General features: G+C 37.3%; 1 protein-coding gene and 1 pseudogene across 1 annotated transcript in view; both read left to right on the forward strand.

Annotated features, from left to right (window-relative positions):
- The window catches only part of LOC120615711 (glycerol kinase-like), a 65,960-nt gene that overhangs the window by 14,198 nt on the left and 31,766 nt on the right, over positions 1-19,996 (forward strand). Inside the window, exons 4-7 of the mRNA XM_039878909.1 lie at positions 5,014-5,091; positions 13,053-13,136; positions 16,385-16,461; positions 18,931-19,068. Coding sequence (XP_039734843.1) covers positions 5,014-5,091; positions 13,053-13,136; positions 16,385-16,461; positions 18,931-19,068 — 377 coding nt within the window. The remainder of the gene's footprint in view (positions 1-5,013; positions 5,092-13,052; positions 13,137-16,384; positions 16,462-18,930; positions 19,069-19,996) is intronic.
- LOC120615723 (uncharacterized) lies at positions 10,497-10,615 on the forward strand (annotated as a pseudogene).

Consider the following 19,996-nt stretch of genomic DNA (forward strand, 5'->3'; position numbering starts at 1 on the left):
TTTAGATAAGTTGTGCATCCAAGTGATTGTTGATCATTTCCTTGAGTTGTTCTCACAGCTTTCATAGTCTAAACTGCATGAACACATAAAAGGCATTTGGTAGCACACTCTGTTAAAATATCTATTACCAAAGATGTAAATCATCTTGGTGGCTTAAAGCCATGTTCAGGATGTAGAGTCCAAGGTGATTGGCCAAGTTTTTGACATCATTCTTCCTCCCTTATAGGTAAGGTACACTGTGACCCATTGGCCTTCTGGACCCACTTGGGTGCCATTCCCTTTCCTCTTGTGTGTTTTTTTTTTCTGTATGTAAACATGAAACACAACTCCAGTCCAAGTGACTTGTCTTCCACTTGCATTAAATGGTCTGTAAGAATACCGAATGTGGTGCTCTCTGCTCTCCACTCCTCTGTATCTGGCCAGTGTAAAACCCATGCCTGAGCCAAAGTGACCAAGAACTTCTCAACAACTGCCAGCCCATGGCCAAAGAAGAGAACATTCCACAGCCCCTCCATACCAAGCCACTTGTGCTAAAATTTTTTCCCAGATAATTTATTGAATTGGCTCTGCCAAAGGCCAAGTTTTGCTTGCCTATATAAAACTCTAGATCATAGAACCCTACTACTGTAAAGGATCTTTCATTACCTAGACCTAGCTACAAATGAGGGAAAGGGACTTACTGCAGGTTATGTAGCAATGTAGTGATAGATAACATTAAAACACAGCTCCCCTGTCTCCTGGTCCTGTGCTCATCTTCTTGAGCCACGCTGATGATAACCTCACAAAGCACTTCGGTTTTTAGTTCTAGTGTGGCAAATGAATGAGTTTTTCCAGCTAAAGAGTGATTCATTTACAGTCTTAACCGATAATCCTTAAGAGTTCATCGTAGCTGATTGTATTTCTTTTGCAAATTCCAGTTTCATTGGTTTTAGTTGTCCTCATCTGTCAGAATTCCAGGTCCCTATGTACAGTCCCTCCAAAATTCAAGTTCATTCTATAGCCGAATAGCACACATGAGCCCAAGTAAATAGGCTGCTTCTTTCCTTCTTGACTTAGAGAGTAGGGCAGCTCTGTTTGCCTGGACTGAAGGAACTATAAAGTATAAAGAAATACTTTATTTACTTTACTTTAAGAAAGAGTGCATATTTATGCTAATCAAAGCCTATAATATTATTCATGGGAAAATGATGTCAGATTAAAAATGAATTAAACTAAAATTTACGTTATGGTCATATATTCTTAATTTACAATTTTCACATCTAAAGTAATTTTTCTAACTATCATTAAGCCCTTATGGTATGATTATAGCAATATTTGAATCAGGGAGTCACTAATCTAGATAATTTTAATACTTATTCTTCAGAAGAAAAAAATTACAATATCAGATCCTCTTCACCCTATTCCTCTGATACAATCAAAACACAAGATAAACTGTTTCAAAGCAGAGCATAGCATTCTCAGCAATTTGATTCTCTTATGTCAAAAATAGTTATCTCAGTGTTCAAGAAAAGGAAAACTGTATCTATTCCTCCATTGCCTTGCCTACCCAACATGGTCAAACACATTTCCATCACCTCAGAATGTACTTGGAGGCCTCAGAAAGACACCTCATTGACTTAACATAAAGAACTTCCCAGCTGTGCCCATATCTCATTTGCAATTGTTATAAGTGGCCTCAAGCACATGCCATCCAGAGACTGTTTTCTTAAAAAGCTTTATACTCCATCCCATTTGGCACTTTTAAGAGCCCCAGGGCCTTCTTCTAGGACTTTTATTATTTTGCTCTGCCTGTTTTTTTTTTTAATGTGTTCCAATTTTCAATTATGATTTTATTTTTAAGTAAGGGTGAATGCCATTCATAATTTTCCCAAGACAACAATTATATAACATCCTCGAGTATTTCCAAAGGCTTTTTTTCTAAGTATATTTTCTTAACTGTGATAACTTTTCATGGGCAATGTTAAGCAAAATTAACCAGAGATATTGAATGTAGCATTTAACTAGTTAATTAAACTAGGGACACTCAGTGTTAAGAAAAATTCTCCCTGAGAAAGAATATGTAAATGAAGCATGAACCTGCTAGATATGAGAGTAATACACTGGGTTTTATATATGCTAGTGATTATAGTGTCTGCTACTAGAAGCCTGAAGCCAGCATTTACATACTTTATGTGTGTAACTTTCATATGCTCCTAAATGGTAAATGATCTATTGTGGAGAATTGCACAACCCAAATGTGTTATTCTGAGAAAAAGGGAATTAAAATTAGGAACTATTAAGAGAGGCACATGTGCTGGGATTATCAATCAGAAAAGTTTTCTTTAAAAAACATAGAGGATTTCAGGGTAAAAATAACAAGAAGTTAGAACATTGAAAAAGTTCAGAGGCACTGGCTATGGCTGTGCACCCTGGGGAGAAAGCGGTCCTAGAGACGTGTTTGTGGCTGGAAGAGAATCCTGAGATGCCATTTCACTGGACATTGATTGTCTTGCAAGAAAAGCAATTTTACTTGGCACAAAGGAATTGAATTAAGGTCTAGGGAAAAGGAGTGGTCAGGGAGGAACCTGTGACTAAGGAATCAGATAGAAATAGCTCTAGATTACTTTCTGAATACAAGTTAGAACAAGCTGATAAAGATAGCGTGAGGGGCATAAAATAGTGACTCAAAGATTATGGCTAAGGGAGTAGCCAGCAGCCTGTATATGGAAAATTAATGTAGTGGAGAAGAATAAGAGATTTTAGTAGACTGTGAATTCATCATGAGTCCACATTATAAAGTTGTCACTAAAAGTATCACGTGAATAATACTCCACTTTAGTTAGCAGCCTGTGGCCGAGGTCCCATTGACGTCTCTGGCCTCTGTTTTGTCCACAGTGCTGCTGGGAAATTCTTTTATGTGTCCTACTTGCTCAGTCTCATTCTCTGCAACTCTTACTTCACTGTGTCCTCAATAATAATGACAATGAACAGCAGCAGTAAGTAACATTTATTGAGTGCTTACTATGTACCAGGCACTGTTTTTAACAGGCATTAACTCCGATTCCTCACTATAAGATGAGAATCATTATTTATCCCCATTTTACAGAAGATAAAAACAGACCCAGGGTCATGCTGCTAGGTAGGAAGCAGAGGAATTGGAATAGGAACCCCAGCACTCTGGCTTCAGAGTCTAAGCTCTATTGAATAGTGCCCCAATTGCTGGATTCTACCTTTGCTAGGCCCCATTTCAGCAGATAACCTTGTGTGCTACTTCATTGAGAAAGCTGAGACTCTGGAGCCTTAATGCCTCAACTTCCTGTTCTTATACTTACTATCTGGATCTTTTTCCCCATCTGCCCATCACAAGGGAAGCAGTAACCTTCTGCCCTACTTGAGGTTCCTCCCTCCACCTGGGCATTAATCCCATCCCATCCTGTCACTACCAGGATCAAGACCATGCCCCATTGATTCCCAACCCCCTACCCCCACATTCTCCTTTCTCTTCCTTCTTTAGTTCTAGGAAGAATTATGTCTTCAATTTTTTAAAAAGCACTCCCAAATCTCTTGCTTTTACCCTACGCCTCTACGTTTCCTTGGAGTAGAATCTTGATCATCTTTGTACCTCTAGGAAAGGTGTTAAATAAAGTAAGTAAATCTGCATTGGATAAAGATTATTTAGAACAAGGTTCCCCTCAGCTCTGTGTTATTTGGAGCATTCCTATTGTGTTTTATTCTGGAGGTATAATTTGAGTAATACAGATAATTGCATGTTCCTAGAAGAGGTGGAACATACCACATGGAGATGGGGGCAGTGGAAAGGAATTGGATAGTTTAGCCTAGACAGAAGAAGACAAGACTTGATGGAAAAAAATATGTTTGAAGTGTGAAAGGCTGACATGTGGAAGAAGGATTAATCTTATTCTTTGTATCTCCTAAGTGCATAGCTAAGATCCGTAAGTGGAAGCTACAAGGAAAGGGATTTTATTTTTAATAGCGAAGCTATGCAACAGAGATTGGTCTGCCTGGAGAGAAGTAGTGAGTATCTTGTCACTGGAAGGGTTGCTTAAATGGTCACATGACGGATGATTTTAGAAGAGGCTTGAGCTCAAGGTGTGCTGTTGATTATACAGCTTTTAAGGTCTGTTCTAATCTTAAATTCTGGAAGAACTCAATTTTTTAGCCCAGTGCTTTCAACCCAGGTTGTACAGTAGAAACACCTGGGGAATTTTCAGAAAAAAATACTCGGTATTTGTGCCTATCCTAGGTCAGTTAAATCAGAATGTTTGGGCCAGGGCCTGGGCATTGGCATTGGCATTTTTAAAAAGCTCTGCAGCTGATTGTAATGGTCAACCAAGTCTGAGAACCTCTGATTTAGCTGAATCAAGCTGAATTGAATAAGATGATAGTTCGCATTTTACTTAGAGTGACTTACCGTAACTATAGCACTGGAGTTGTATGTAGGTCATTGTAAGTAAACATCATCACATATTGTACTTATGCCTGATTCAGACTCATATGTCTCGTCCTATTATTAAAATGTAGAAATAAAACTGAATTTCTAACTCACCATATGCGTTTGCTCAGCATGACGGATCTGATCTGTGGCTTTTTCTTAAAATGCAGGCAGGTGCGCACACGCACACACACACAGAGAAAGAAATTTCTTGTAGCAATTAGTAAATGAATGAAGTTGTTGTTGGTCTCCTCAGAATAATAAATTAGGTTTATGAATTTGGAAAGTTATTGCATTCCCTGTTTATAAGACAACCTAGGAGCTTTTCATTTGGATGTTGTTCTGAGCCCATGTTATCGAATGTTGATAGTGAAGCAGGAAGGAGTCTGTGGCAATGAAAGGAAATGCTTGACATTGGGTGTCACTTTTCTCGGGGCCGCTCAAAGAAAATAAACTCAATACCACTACAAATGTTGCAAATGTTTCTTTTTTAATTGTTATGTTATTCGTGCCTGTAAAAAAAATGAGAACTGTTCTCCTATTTAATTTTCTACTCCCTTCTGTTTACTCTCTCATTAAAGCTATTGGTGTCAGTAACCAGAGGGAAACCACGGTAGTCTGGGACAAGTTAACTGGAGAGCCTCTCTACAATGCTGTAGGTAAGCTGTCGTGCATGGACGCCCAATGCAAGGCCTTTCTCCACTTGCAAGTGTGGTCATACTAAAATATCCGGCTTAAAAAGCATGCAGTCATGATTCCTATAGTCTGATGAGACGGGCAGAAGAGCCCTCTGAGAAATCTATTGTCATATATTTACCATTTTCAGATCTTTATTCATTCACAACCTTGAATTAACTCTTTCCCATTCTCTCCCCTTTTCCTGATTATTTCTATTATATAAATGGGTTGATGTTACCAGAACTGTTTTGTAGTCCCTGCTATTTCTGACACTTAAAAGAGATCTCACCTCTTCCCCTCAAAAATCAAAATTACAAATGTTTGTGGTCATCTCTCTGTAAAGCACTTATGTATTTGGTCTTCCCACCTAGGAATTTGAATTGACTTGTCTGAGGTTATGAAAATAAAATCTCGAACTTTTAGCTCCTTTTGCTACAAATTACGCTATTTCAGTAGGGTTCAAAAACTCAATATCTCAAATATACCACAATTAGTTATCGTGTCTTATGAAGTGTAAATGACCATAGGTATATTTTAGCATCCCTCTTAGTATAGGACAATTGAGCAGTGGATGACACTGTCACTTGCTAAAAGGAAAACTTTTTTCTAAATGTATAGTCACTAAAAGGCGTCATTCTGTCGCAACTAGCAAAGCCTAACTTTTTGTCAATAAAATAACAGGTTGTGGGGTGAGGAATGGAGAGAGAAATTGCTAGAAATAGGATGATGTATAGCGTGAGCTATTTTTACTTTACAGTGACTTTAGTAATATAGTACTTTAGTGTTGACTGGAAGAAACTGATTTTCAAGCAGAAAATATACTAAAAAAGGTACATTGTATGAGTACCATGAATCCTGTAGAAATAATCTTTATAAAAAATTAAGGTATGTAATGTTATTGTTATTAGAAAGCATTTAGTATGTCTTCTGTATTTGTGATAAAAAAATTAAAGACTCAAAAAATGTCGAAGAATTGCAACCAGGGTCCTACTACACAAAAGTACATCTTTTAAATCTTTATTTTGTTCTCATCTTCATGAGCAGCTCATTTTGAATATAAGTAAAGTATCATATTACAATTTTAATGACTAGTACCTGAGAGAGCATTTTTTCACAGATCGATTTTAGCCAACTCCTGAACTAGTTAGGGTTTTACTTCTCCAACCCCCCAGTGAAAGGAAGGGCCTATTCAGCAGAAAAAGAAAGTTCCTGTTAAACTCTAAACTTGAATTGTAAAGATGCAACTTTGGACTTGGAGTTATTTTTAAACAATTTACCTAGGCTAGTTGAAGTTATGCTTATAGTGAAGGATTTAAGTAAATGTTTTACCAGAAAAACTCTCATTTTGTGATGTGCTTATTTACTCATTTTTTCCTTCTACCTGTGTCCTTCTGCACCCCTCCCCCCTTCTATGTACTTTGGAGTATTAATTCAGACTGTATTTATGGAACATGAAGAACTTTTCCTCTATACTGAAGCACATGCTTGTTTTGAGAATCTCTTACGTGTTTGGCGCTATACTGGGTGTGTTGCAGAGACTATAAATTATTGGCTGTTTTTGGAAACACTTTATAATCTAGTTTTGGAAAGAGACTAACAAAATTAGGGAATAGCTGATAAATTGTGTGTTGCTAAGTTGAATAGGAATTAGAGCAGTACAAGTTAGTATGGATTTTGAATTTTTAGCATATCTTTGGGGGAGGTCAAACCCCATTTTAGGCCTTGAAGAATGTGTTGGATTACATTAGGAAAAAGGAGAATTGAAGGCTAGTGTAAACAAGCTATGAAGGTGAAAATGTGTGCACTTATTTCACTAAAGAGTGAAGAAACTGATCAGATTCAAGCATAGGGTGACTTATTTAAGAGTTTTAATGGAACTATCAATGATAATACTCAATAAGTGCTAACTAACTGCTATTACTGTGTACTAGGGATTATACTAAACAATTTACCCATGTTATTTAATCTCAATGACCCTGAAACAGGTTTTACTAGCCTTATATTCTAAATGAATTATGAGAAAGCTATATAACTTGTTCAATGCCATACAACTATGAGTAGAGATAAAGCCACAGTTTGAGCACAAACCTCTCCAACCCCAAAGTCTGTGTTCCAATTTAGATAGGTAGGGGTTGGTGAGGATAGAGAGGGCACCGAAAGCTGTGCTCAGGGTAACATGGACAAATGGATAATAAAGAGAGTTTAGCTTCCCACAGTGGTGGAATAGGTTATTTCAGATGCACCTGTCTGCTGAAACGGCTAGAGAGGTTGGGAGAAAAAAAACTTTGTCCAATTAGGGGGAATGTTTAATATACTATATATAAATGTCCTAACCAATGTACTGTATACTTTAAAGCTTAAAAAAAAAAAAAAAAAACAGCTTTGTCTGAAGGACCAGAAGGTTACCAAGGCAGTTAGGAATTGTGGGGCCAAGATCTAGGAGACAAGGAAAGCCCAGAGAGGTAAACTTAGCATCTAGTGTTGCTTGTTCTCTAGAGATATCTGTAGTTTCTGAAAGGAGCATCTGAGAAGCTAAGCAGCACTTTCATAGGTTCATAAAGGCAGAGAGGCAAAAGATGGAGTCAGGCGCTGCCAAGGGAAAGGATGAATATTGGTAAAATCCTAGAGTTTCAATTGGAACTGTGAATGGCAAATCCTAGGAGGTAAACTGGGAATATACCAACCCTCATAGGAATTGAAGCCCATTGAAATAATTTTAAACCCTGATTGGATTAAGATGGTCTGAGATTGCCAGTGCTCCTAGCCTAACTTCCTTTCAGGGAAAAACTAGAACTTGTATATAAAAACTCTGGAGATAGTTTTTATATACAAATTTTAGTTTTTTTTATGACAAAATAATCAGACACACAAAACAAGACATGACTAAAAACCAACAGAAACAAGGGACATTAGAAACAGACCCATAGGAAATCCTGATATTAATAGTTATGACTTTAACTGTGATCAACATGTTCAAGGAATTAATTGACAAGATCGATAATCTTAGCGAAAAAAATTAGACATTTAAAAATGGAAATTCTAAAACTGTATTAAAAACTCAGTCGATGATTTTATATCAGATTAGACACAGCTGAAGATGAATTGGTGAACTAGAAGGGAGATCAGAAGTAAATATCCAGACTGAAGTAGAGAGACAAAGGTTTAGAAAATCAGAAAAGAATCTAAGAGAAATATGGAGTAAAGTGAAGAGGTACCGCTTATTTGTAATTGGAGTCTCAGAAGAAAAGGAAAGAGAGATGATAAAGTCTTTGAAAACTGATGAAAGATATCAATTCATAGATTTAAGAATCACTGTGATCCCTGGTAACATGAATACACAAAAAGCCATACATAAACGTATGCTGAGACTTGAAGATAAAAAGGACAATTTTAAAGTAACCAGAGGATTCCCCTATCTGCAGTAAAGTTGAGATTGCTAATGAGTGGATGGGATTAGTGCATGAGGATAGAGAATGGAGAGGAGAACACAAGTCAGTGAGGCCTTCTCAGTGAAGACACAGAGGGAAGATACAATGTATATGTTTGTAAATTGGATAGGGTATAGCGATGAGGGAAAAATAAAACAGAGTGGCAAGATTTTTAGCCTGAGAGAACGGACAGAAATTAAGTATTATTAAAGGGTGCTAACATGGGAGAAGAAAAATGGCTTTCTTTTTTGGACAAGGTGAATATCAGACTTGGAATCGAAGCTAATTTCTGGGCAATTAGCAATTTGTGGTTCTATTGTAAAGAGACTGTTCAAAATGTATACTTAAAAGTAGATAACATAGAGGTAATAGTCTTAGTTTATTATAGATGAGTTTACTCTAGGAATGGATGTAAAATTAATTAATTCAACAAAAATGCAGGTGCCTTTCTATGTAACAGGTTCTGTGATGACCATGGGCATATAGTGACAAACCAGGCAGGCACAGTGCTTGCCTTTGTGACACAGAAGGCTAGGGCTAGGAATTTGGAAGAGAGGAGGAGGAAGAGCAATAGAAAAGGAGGAGAGAGAAAGATTAATTGCTGGGAAGAAAAGCCACTAAGTATTGACAAGGATAGATTCTGCCTCCAATTTTATTTCACCCGGATAACATTATGGTGTCATATCTCCATGCAAGCCTTCAGTTGAGAATATCACCATAATATTAAATCTTTATCAGCTTTATCTTAAAACAGTACAAGGTGGGATTGATGGAAACAGACTCATATTTTCACATATATTTGTCTTTGAGCTTCTTTGTCTTTGTTTATATCACAATCTGAGTTTTACTTCTGTGTGTGTGTGTGTTCTTGTCTCTTTCTCTTGTAAATCTGTTGCTCTAGGCCTATCCTTTTACTCTTTTTCTCTTTTCTTACTAAATTATATAGCTGATGAGCAGTATTTGTTATAGACAAGCAAATGAGGAGTCTGCATTTCTCTCTCTTTTTTTAAATTAACCTTTAAATTAACCTTTATGTGGCCTTTTTTATGGCTTAGGGGTCCTTGATAAACACTCAGCTCACTCACCTCCAGTACAGTAACATAGATAGGAGAATTTCAAGGTGCTTTTAGTGGACATGAAATATGCTTGTTGAAGACTGAGAAAGCCTACTTGTTTTTGCTTGCAATAAAGGTGTGTTTGTATGTTGACATCTTTTATCACAGATACAATTATAAGCATAGAAAATAGTTTAGGTCCATTGAGGCATAGATGGCCCATGTTAGAAGTTTCCTATAGTTTTAAAATTTGTATGTTAATTCTGTGACTAGCAAGGTAAACATTGGTGTGGTACCTAAAATGAAGAAGTGTCACTTTGCATCATTGTTTCCCAGTCACTGTGCCATGTGTGACCTCACAGATAGATTGCAGGAACTTTGTGGCCTTGGATCTGAAGCAGGCCTTTGGCTGCTCTCACCTGTGTTCAGTTATCCTCGTCCATCTGGTACTTTTGTCTCTCCCTCTTAGAATTATTTTCATCAATATTCTTTTCCAAAGAGTTCCCAACAGCCCACCCCCTGCCATTTTTCTAAGCCTTTTTCTTCTCAAACCAACTTTATTAGTGGTCTACATACCTTGGTATCTAAGTATTATTGAAAAAAAAAAAGTTTGGGTTTACAAATACACCACAGACTGAACTGATAAAAAAGCATAAAATTACCCAGGTTGTTCAAACATCAAGTGGGGGAGAGCTTGAATCAACGATATCTAATGTGTCCATATGCACATTTCGCTGGTGCCACCAGTGAAACATTCTGTCCTAACTAGGATGGTCCGACTGTTTTGCCCTTCTTGGCCACGTTTTGTCACTCGCTACTGCAGTTGATTAGTATGCAATATAACCCTCACTCTGGTAGCTTTCTGTAGCACAGAATTCATGATTTAATATAAAAATATTCATAGTCTATGGCCATGCCACCCTGAACAACGCCCATCCCGTCTGATCTCAGAAGCTAAGCAGGGTCAGGCCTGGTTAGTACTTGGACGGGAGACCACCTAGGAAGACCGGGTGCTGTAGGAGTAAAAAAAGAAAATATATTCACAGTAAGGAGTAATATATCCAGAGAGGCAGGAGTCACTGATTTAAGACTTTTAATGAATTGAAGAAAACTACCAACAAAAATCATTTGTCTCCAAACCATTTTTTTTTTTTAATTTAAATGGTATTGCAAACATTTTTTTCCCCTAAGATATTGGATTTAAAGTTTCCTATGACATATAACTCTTTATGTGGAGTATTGCAGTTTTAAATATGGCTCATCCTCTTTGCTTTTTAAAATTTTTACATATTGGTTAATCCTGGGCCAATAATTAAACCTGTGTAATCATCTGTTAAGATCTGAAGGAATGTTGAGTTCAGTTTTTTAAATCTTTTCTGGAACTGGATCTGGGTTATATTTCAAAGTATCAGCATGAAAAAAAGCTGTAGAGGACAAACCATCTCAAACTCCTAAGCACGCTTGGCCTTAAACAAGGAAAGTGTGGTTTTGTTTTTATTGTTTTGCAGATTTTTTTACTTTTGTGAAATCTAGAATATTTAGCTTTATGAAGATCCACTTACTTTTCATGATTTCAAGTCTTTTATTACATGGTTCTTTGTATGCCTTCTATCTGTAAAGAAATACTGTCATATTTTGCAATGATTAAACTCTTTAACTTTGGCCAGATTAAATTTAAAAACACTGAATTAGATTTCAACTTTGAGGTCTCCAATCTTTAATATTTCTTCATAGTCTCTTTAAGACTATGAAGTCTTCCTGGCTACACCTATGTCCTAGAGGTTTAATTCTGGATCTAGACTCTGGGTTCAAATCCTGGCTTTTTCAGTACTACCATTCTGTGCCTGTTCCCTTGACAGTTAAACTAGAAAAAAATGAAAGTTGGATCTTATAGGCTTGAGGTGAAAATCAACGAGTTAAGTTAGCTATGGTCACTGTTCTGAATTGTCTGATGATGACCTTCTTAACCCAGGAATGCCAGATGAAATGATTAATTTGTACATGACAGATATTCTTAGGGGAAATACAGAGCCTACCTGGGATGTCATACACACTCATGTCAGTCATTGGCATTTTGGCATTTATACATCCAAGAGATGAAATAGGTTCCAGCCCCCATATTTTGGAATATACATATATGTGTTTTAACTCATCCCCTTCGCCCGCTCCATTTTTTCTTCGGCTCCACCTGATTTCTGAAAATGTCGTGAGGGAGAGTCATCACATAGTTTCTTCTCCTTAGCAAACAGACTCTTCTTACCCAGCTTAATTAATAGCTTAACTTTTGGCAAGTGGTAACACATGGCAGTTAAATCTGGTTTACTATTGTTGTGTGTCTTGTGGGGGAAACAACCTAATAACACTTTGTATAGCCGTCAGCAGTCCTTGTTTAAGGTGTGTTCCATAACCTGGAGCCTCTTCATCTCACTTCCTGCCAGGTCAGGAGCTCCTTAAACCATCTCAGAGGAGAGGTATTGTTTGCCTTTGCTTCTAGTCAACTAAAGATAATTTACATTATCCCTAGTGTATTTTTCCCCCTTAGGTTCTTTTCTATTGTTATGACTAACCAAAGTAATGCAAATTTCTAAATGTTCTAAACATAGTTTCTTCCTCTGTGCTGTTACTACATCACTAAACTAACCCTGGTCCATGGGAATTGAGACACATTGAATGTGATTTTATTTAATACAAATGAAGTTTCAGATCATCCAAGTTGATTTTTTTAAATCTATTCATTTGATGGTCCGAACAATTTAAATCAAATTTACTTGATTTAAATAAGGGATGTGCCTTCTAGAAGCAAGCCGTGTAATGTTTTGGACTCCCTAGTGTCTATTTTCCTTATTTTTTTAAGTCACTTTGGAATTTAGCAATTACCTGTCCCCTCCGGACATGCTGTTCCTTTTTTGGAGGTGGCTTTCACCTCCTGTCACTCAACCAGGGAAGTGCTTTCTTGGGGCCATGTCTTCCTTCCCGTAGCAGCCCTTTTGTGCCTTCCTGCAGATGGCCCCAAGAGAGATTGTGACACATTCCTTAGCATCGTGACATGTTCCTTAGCATTCCTTTCTAGCGTCCCCTATGGATGTGCTCACTCATTCCATCACACGGCCTTTCAATTCAGTGATTGGTGAGCAATCAATAACCAACTGAGCCACTTTTCTAACTAGGTTGCAGATATGTGGCCAGGTAGGGAAGAGTCACCTTGAACAGGAAGCAAGTCTTTACCTGGTCTTAGTTCAAATGGAAATGCTATTGAACCAGAGACTCTGACTGGACTGCCCTTGTTCCCCTTCTACTCCATGTCCTTTCTTTTTCTATGCTCAGCTGTGTAAAAAAAAATTCATTCTGATGAACTTGGCTCAAGTGAGCTACCATTTCCTAAGTGGTCAACAAGAGAACACAGGCCTTGAATCTGGCCGTCTCTAGCGTGAATTGCCATTATTTCTCCTAATGCTCCAGCTGCTCCAGTTTCTGCTGGCCCTTCAGATCCAGTTGCCGTTGTTTCCTCTGGCTCTTCAGTTCCAGCTGCTGGTACTTCCTCAGGTATTGGTGCTCTGGCTCTTGCTCACTTCCCAGCCTTCCAACTTGGACGTGCTGGGGGAAATTGACCACTGCTGCTGGATCTGGATCTGGCACTTCTTTTGATTGTTCTCAGAAATTACCTCCACAAGGGGCTTAGTCCTCCAGCTTGGGGTCTTCTCTTTGGCTTTTGGTCTCTTATTTCGCAAATCTAATTCTGCCATCCTAGCTTCTTTAATGAGTTTTCTAAAAATTTTTTCGTTCTTAATTCCATTAATATTGAGCATTTGTGAATTGCTTGGTAATGTACCAGCCACTGACATTTTTTTTCTCTTCGGCAGTCTTACTAATTCATTCTATGTATTCTAATTTCCTTAAATCCATGGGCTATAAAAAAATGAAGTAAATATCATGCCAGCCTTCTGTGATCATGGAATAATGGCAAGAGAGGGGCTTTAGAGACCATTTAGTTCAACCGCCTTATTTTATATTCAGGAAATCCACGCCACAAAGGGTAAAATGACTTGCTCGAGTCACACAACTTGTTGGTAGCAAAACCAGAAAACGTAGAACTTTGGTTTCTCAATTTCACATCCAATGTTTTGACTCTTTCTGGTGAGGGGTTAATTCTGCGGATCCTACTGTAGATGCTTGCCAGTAAGTTTTCAAGTGAGGAGTAAAGTGCCTAGTTATGTAAGTGTAACCAGGAGCGGGAGTCAAGGAACAATAAAGTCACAGAGCCACTGGGACTCAGGGAGCTACATGATCATCAGTTTGTCTTTAGTTTTGTTTTTGAATAAATGGTTGGAACAAATCCAGTATCCTAAAAACATGCCCTATGAAAGAGGTTCTCAAGTTCTAGTATAATACTGAATAACTTGGGATGCTTATAACAAAATTAGACTCAGGCCTGTCTTGTCTAGACCTGCAAACAGAATCCTGAAAAGTTGGGCTTGGGTTGTGTGATTTCAAAGTTCTCACGTGGCTCTGGTGTGCTTTCAGGGTAAGAACAGCTGCTGTGGAGTCTAGCAGTGTTTCTTAAAGGGGGGCATCTGCGTAAAAGCTATGTTTCTGGGCCCCTCTCCTCAGACCTACTATCCTAGAGTTTCTGGGGATGGAGGTCATCTTTAAGCTCCTTGATGAGCATCGTGTCCATTAAAATATAGAATATCGATCTAGAAGGCTTTATGTCATTAAGCAAAAAGCCTAGAGCAATGGCTTTCATGTCTCTTGTTCGTGGCCCTCGGAAAGAAATATATAGTTCCATGATTCAGCAAACCCACAGAACTAAAACAAAAGTTTCACAAGTCAATACTTACCAAGTTCAGTGAACTCTGATATTTTCCATTTAATCCATCCTATTTCATTTTTTAAAAGTAGGTCATCAAAACTTACTAAATTGATTTTAAAACCCTAGCCCACTGTAGTTTGAAACACTGAAGACCGAGATGTACTTGTCAATTCTACCTATCACAGTTTTTAATCTTTTCTCTCAAATTCCTCTATTTTTCGCAATTACTCTCGTGAAGCCCTTAAAACCTGCTGGGGTTGCTTGCCCATGAGGAAAGTCCACTTTTGTCACAATCATACAATACTGCTACTGTGAAAAGTGGACTGCCCTTGTTCTCTAGACACGGGAGAACTTGCCAACTTTACAGTGCAGTTAATGGCTTGTATCAATCACACTGCAAGTAGTAGAAAACTCAACCATACTAAATGAAATTTTTTAAAAAGAGAATTATTTGCTCATTGAACCAGCAATCCAAGAGTAACTTAGTTCAGGTGCTGTTTTATTCCAGCTTCAGACAGTCACATGGATCCCCACAAGTCTGTCTTTTTCTGGAATGGCTCCGGAAGTGGTCAATTCAATTCTTTCTTCATTAGGGCAGCAGGCCCCAGCCACACAGTGCCAGGCTGAGCTGAGAAAAGAAACTCCTGCAGACCAAGCACAAATCTCAATTGTGCTGATTAGACCACATACTCTCTCCTGAGCCAATCACTGGGGTCAAGACAGGATACCGGAGCTACAGGTGGGATTGAATCTCAGGCACACCGTAGTCTTCCCCTTTGTCTCCATTTCCTTAGTGGTAATAAGGCTTTTCTTGCTGCTTTTCACACCTGTGGAAACCAGCAGAGTGTCCTGAAGTCCCCGATTTAAATCTCATGTGCAGTAGCCGCTGTCAAAATCAAGCGCAGACAGCGCTCAAGGGAAATGAGAGTTTAAATAATTAGAAAGAATTGATTAAAATTCACTACAGGATTTTACTGGTTTTTAAATGAAGAGAAAGAAATCCTATAGTTAAAGGTGACCCAAACTAGGCAATAACTGTCGGCATTCACACGTGTAGTCAAGTATGTATAATCTTCCCTGGTGTCCTTTAAATAGACTACGGGCCTGAGTCTTTTCAGGAGCCATCTAAGCACAGTCAGTGCCTAAAAATATCAAGTGACCACTAACACATTAAAAGTTATAAAAGTTAAGTACAAAAGTTAAATCTGGCAAATGAAGCCCAGCTGATGCTATTGGTTACCTTTCACGATTGCTTTATATACTGCTTAATGCCTTCTCTTTCTCAAGCCTTTTGTTATGAAGCAGAACAGAAATACTTTCTACTAGGGAATCAGAAAGTAGACTGACAGTTATTTAGTAAAATAAATAATGTTGATCTGTTAAAATGGAGATTTTATTCTTTTACAATCCAGCATGGAGAAAGAATGGTGAAATAATTTTAACTATTCCAGGTTCTTGCCTACTTTGAAAGAGTTTAATGTAAATAAGAAATTGAATCTTATTTTTTTCCCTCGATAATAGTATCAGATTCTCTACTTTGTCACAGATTGCTCCCAAGTTTTCAAAGATACATGCTTTAAACAGGGTACGATGATTCTGGGCTGTACATTCCACCCTGGCAACCAGCCTGCCTAATATTTAGATTTTCTCAGCAGTCATGTATGCATAGAAAATCCATATCCAAAACATTTTTTGGTTTTTTTTCTATAAAAAGGATATAAAATAAGTGCCTTAAGGTTTGTATTATTCTCTTAACTTGGTCTGTGATTTTGCATAAAAGCTTTAAATTCTCCCTCCTAAATTATTCTCTTCTAACAATACGCCCATTCATTTCTAATTTTCTAATTCTTGTCTTTTGAAAGCTATAGCATTTTAATTACTTATGGAAACTAATTGGTCTCCTATCCTTGACAGTGACTTTATTAAGGTATGATGTTTGTAATGAAGTTTTTTATCTATATTATTATATTTTGGTTTATAGTGTGGCTCGATCTAAGAACCCAGTCTACCGTTGAGATTCTTAGTAAAAGAATTCCAGGAAATAATAATTTTGTCAAGGTAAGAAATCTCTTCAAAAGTATACTATAAGAATGCTTGTTTAAAGAAGTACAAATTGGTAGTTACAAAAAATCATCATGGGGATCTAAAGTATAGCATAGGGAATGTAGTCAATAATATAGTAATGACTATGTATGGTGGGTACTAGACTAATTGGGGGGATTACCATGTAAGTCATATAATTATCTATGTCTAACCACTATGCTGTGCACCTTAAACTAATGTGAAATAATATTAAATGTCAACTGTAATTGAAAAATAAAAAATAAAAGTAAAAAGTCAAACCCGAAAAAAAATGCTTGTTTAAAAAAGTTTATAGAGATTTCACCAGCAAGACTATTCAAGCCTTACATCTTATTTCGCAATAGTTATTTGATAAAATTTATAGAATACTTCTCTGTGAATAATTGAGGACAACTCAAGTATTTACCTTTCTGTCTTCCGTATCCTACGGTGGATCGGAGGACTAATATTCCAAGGTTGATAGGCTAGAGGGGATTATAAAGTTTCCCTGTTTTAAATCATACTTCCCAGCGGGTACTTCCTGTAATTCAACTCTGCTTTCCAAATTCATTTTTCTGTTTTCTACCATTCATCAAAGCAAGTTCTGGGTGCTTTTTAATTTTTAGGCATCTAGATTTAGGGAGAGAAAATAGAAGACATTTTATTGAACTCTCCTTCTACCTTCTTTATATGAAGATGGCTAACTAAAATTGCCAGATTTTCAGTCTTTATATAGATTTCTCTTCAGATAAATGTAGAGGGAATTTTTGAAAAAGACAAGATATTTCTCTTAGCAAGGTCAAGGCCAAATTCTCCTAGTATCCAAAAGGAAGTTCTGGTTTTGGGTTTATCTCTTTTACATTTGCCAGCGGGACTCTGATGGCAGTTTCTTGTTCTTGGTTCTGAAAGTGATGTTCAAATCCCATTAATCACAGCAGTTTACCAAGGCCTTCCCTGCCCTGAGCTGTACAAATAACCAAGCTAGTCCTGAATATGCCCTTACCATTTTCTATTGTGTTCTCTCTGTCACCCTGCTCAGCCTTCACCCCCACCTCCAGCTACACTTTGCTTCAAGGGATTCATGTTTTTCTCTCCATTGCCATTTTAGGCAACTTGTACACTTTCTATCTAAATCATGAAAATGAGATAGATATTACACACTAATTCACACTATTAGCGTTGTGGGATGACGTTTGGTCCTTCACATCAAAAAATATTCCCATTAATTATTTCTTTTCATTATTTTTGATAATTGATTTTTTTTTTCCCCGAAGAAAGCTGGAAAACTATGAGTTAAGGTTCTTAACTTATAGGTTGCATTAAAACAGCGGTCCCCAACCTTTTTGGCGCCAGCGACCTGTGTTCCTATCTAACGCCTAATGATCTGAGGTGGAGCTGAGGTGGTGATGCTAGCGCTGGGGAGCGGCTGCAAATACAGATGAAGCTTTGCTTGCTGGCCCTCCGCTCACCTCCTGTTGTGTGGCCTGGTTCCTAGATGGCCACAGATTGGTACCAGTCCACGGCCCAGGGGTTGGGGACCATTGTTTAAAGTATGAAATCCTTGGTTTGAGTTCTCTTACCAAGGGAGATAAGAAGGAAAAAGGTATCACTTTCTGTAGTCAGTTGATAAATGAGGAGACGAATTGGGAAGGGGAAAGAGAGTTGCATTATTTTGAAGTATGTATTTTTTAAACCACTTTTGTCAGCCCTTATAAATAAATTTGATTCTAAATAAATTTGATATTTAATATACAAACAAAAGTAAGTGTTGGACTTGATCCATTCTCAAGGAAGATTGATAAGCCTGCATATGTTTCATTATTACCCTTTAACCTTTATTCAGCCTACCCGCCCTTAGTTTAATGTATTTGCTGAATTTAGGGCAGCTACTTTCTCACATAGAGCAACTCTGTGTTGTTTTAACGTGGTGTGTCTTTGAGCTCTTTTCACCACTAATTTGATATTATGTTATTTGAATATAAATGTGTAAATATATATTTATTTATAATATATTTTTACACATATAAATGTAACATTAAGTCATGTTTTAAAACAAAAGTTTCTGGTTATGGTCATTAGTTTATGATTTCATATACTCTCTGATCATTAATAGTTTAAATATCACTTTCATGGAATATAAAATAAAAAGCAGAGTTTTGGACTGAGTTAATACTAACTCACCGTAAAAGTTAACATCTACATCTTCACTATCTAGATTACAGGGCGTTGTGTCATTTAATTTTCTCTTTTACCTTGCTACGTGGATGCTCTTTGAACTGCAAACATACCACTCTGATCTTTGCTCATGAACATGCTTTCCCATGCCATGAGATAGGAAAAGTATTTTTATCTGTAATACTGAGGGATTGTCTTTAGGGCCATTGAATATTTTGTGATTTGTTGAGTTTCTTGGTTTAGTGTTTTGTTTTATTTTAAACTGTTATGAATTTAATTTCCCTTTTTTAGTCCAAGACAGGCCTTCCACTTAGCACTTACTTCAGTGCAGTGAAACTTCGTTGGCTTCTTGACAACGTGACAAAAGTTCAAAAGGCTGTTAAAGAAGATAGAGCTCTTTTTGGGACCATTGATTCATGGCTTATATGGGTATGTTACAACAGAATACCTGTATCGAGAATTTTTTTCAGAAATTTTTTAGACTGCCTTGCCTACTATCTGTTTTCTACTAAGAGTTCAAAACTTTTTAGTTGGCGGCATTATTCAGAAGCCGCTGAAGAAATAGCAGAACATTTCAGCTTCCATTCGAGCGGCATTTTTGCCTACTTCTTCTATTTTTACTTGCTTTATTTCAGTAAAAATGGAAGATGATTACAAACCACATTTCATATCTATTCTCTTTAGAATAAGTAATTTAGATTATTAGTAATTGGTAATCTAGGTAGTCTTTCTCTCTTGCTTATCATATACTTTTCCACTAGCCATTTCTGAGAAAAAATAACTAATATGATAAAACATTAGGCTACTTTTATTATTCGATTTTAACGTCATATAGCTGTTTTTTATTTAATTGAGCCATAAAATGCAAAATCACAGTGGAAATTTCTGATATGTAATCTTTTTCCTAAGCCGAACATGGGTAAGTAAGTAGAAGCTAACATTATAAATATTTCCCAAATATATCTTAAAAGTACATGTTCTCTCTCTCTCTCCCCCACTTCCCTTCCTCCCTCTACCCACTCCCTCTCTCCGCCACCTCTGTTATCTTTACTATGGGCATTTTCAAATATACCCCAAAGCAGAGGGAATAGTATAACATACCTCTACAACAGTGAGCCAACTACAGCAGTCAACTGCGGCCAACCTTGTTTCAACTATACTCACATACTCTTTTATCCCACAAAATTATAAAGCAAATTCCTTACATATAATTTCATTTGTAAATATTTTAGTATTTTTCAGCATTCAGGGAGCTTCAAGGGAATATTGCCCCTATTCTTACTGGCCAGATTCACACAGCAGGTCTTGAGAACCACTCTCTGGAAGCACACCACACACAACCCCCCAACACACACAC

Source organism: Pteropus medius, unplaced genomic scaffold (assembly GCF_902729225.1).
Source record: "Pteropus medius unplaced genomic scaffold, Ma_sr-lr_union100, whole genome shotgun sequence".
NCBI lineage: Eukaryota > Metazoa > Chordata > Mammalia > Chiroptera > Pteropodidae > Pteropus > Pteropus medius.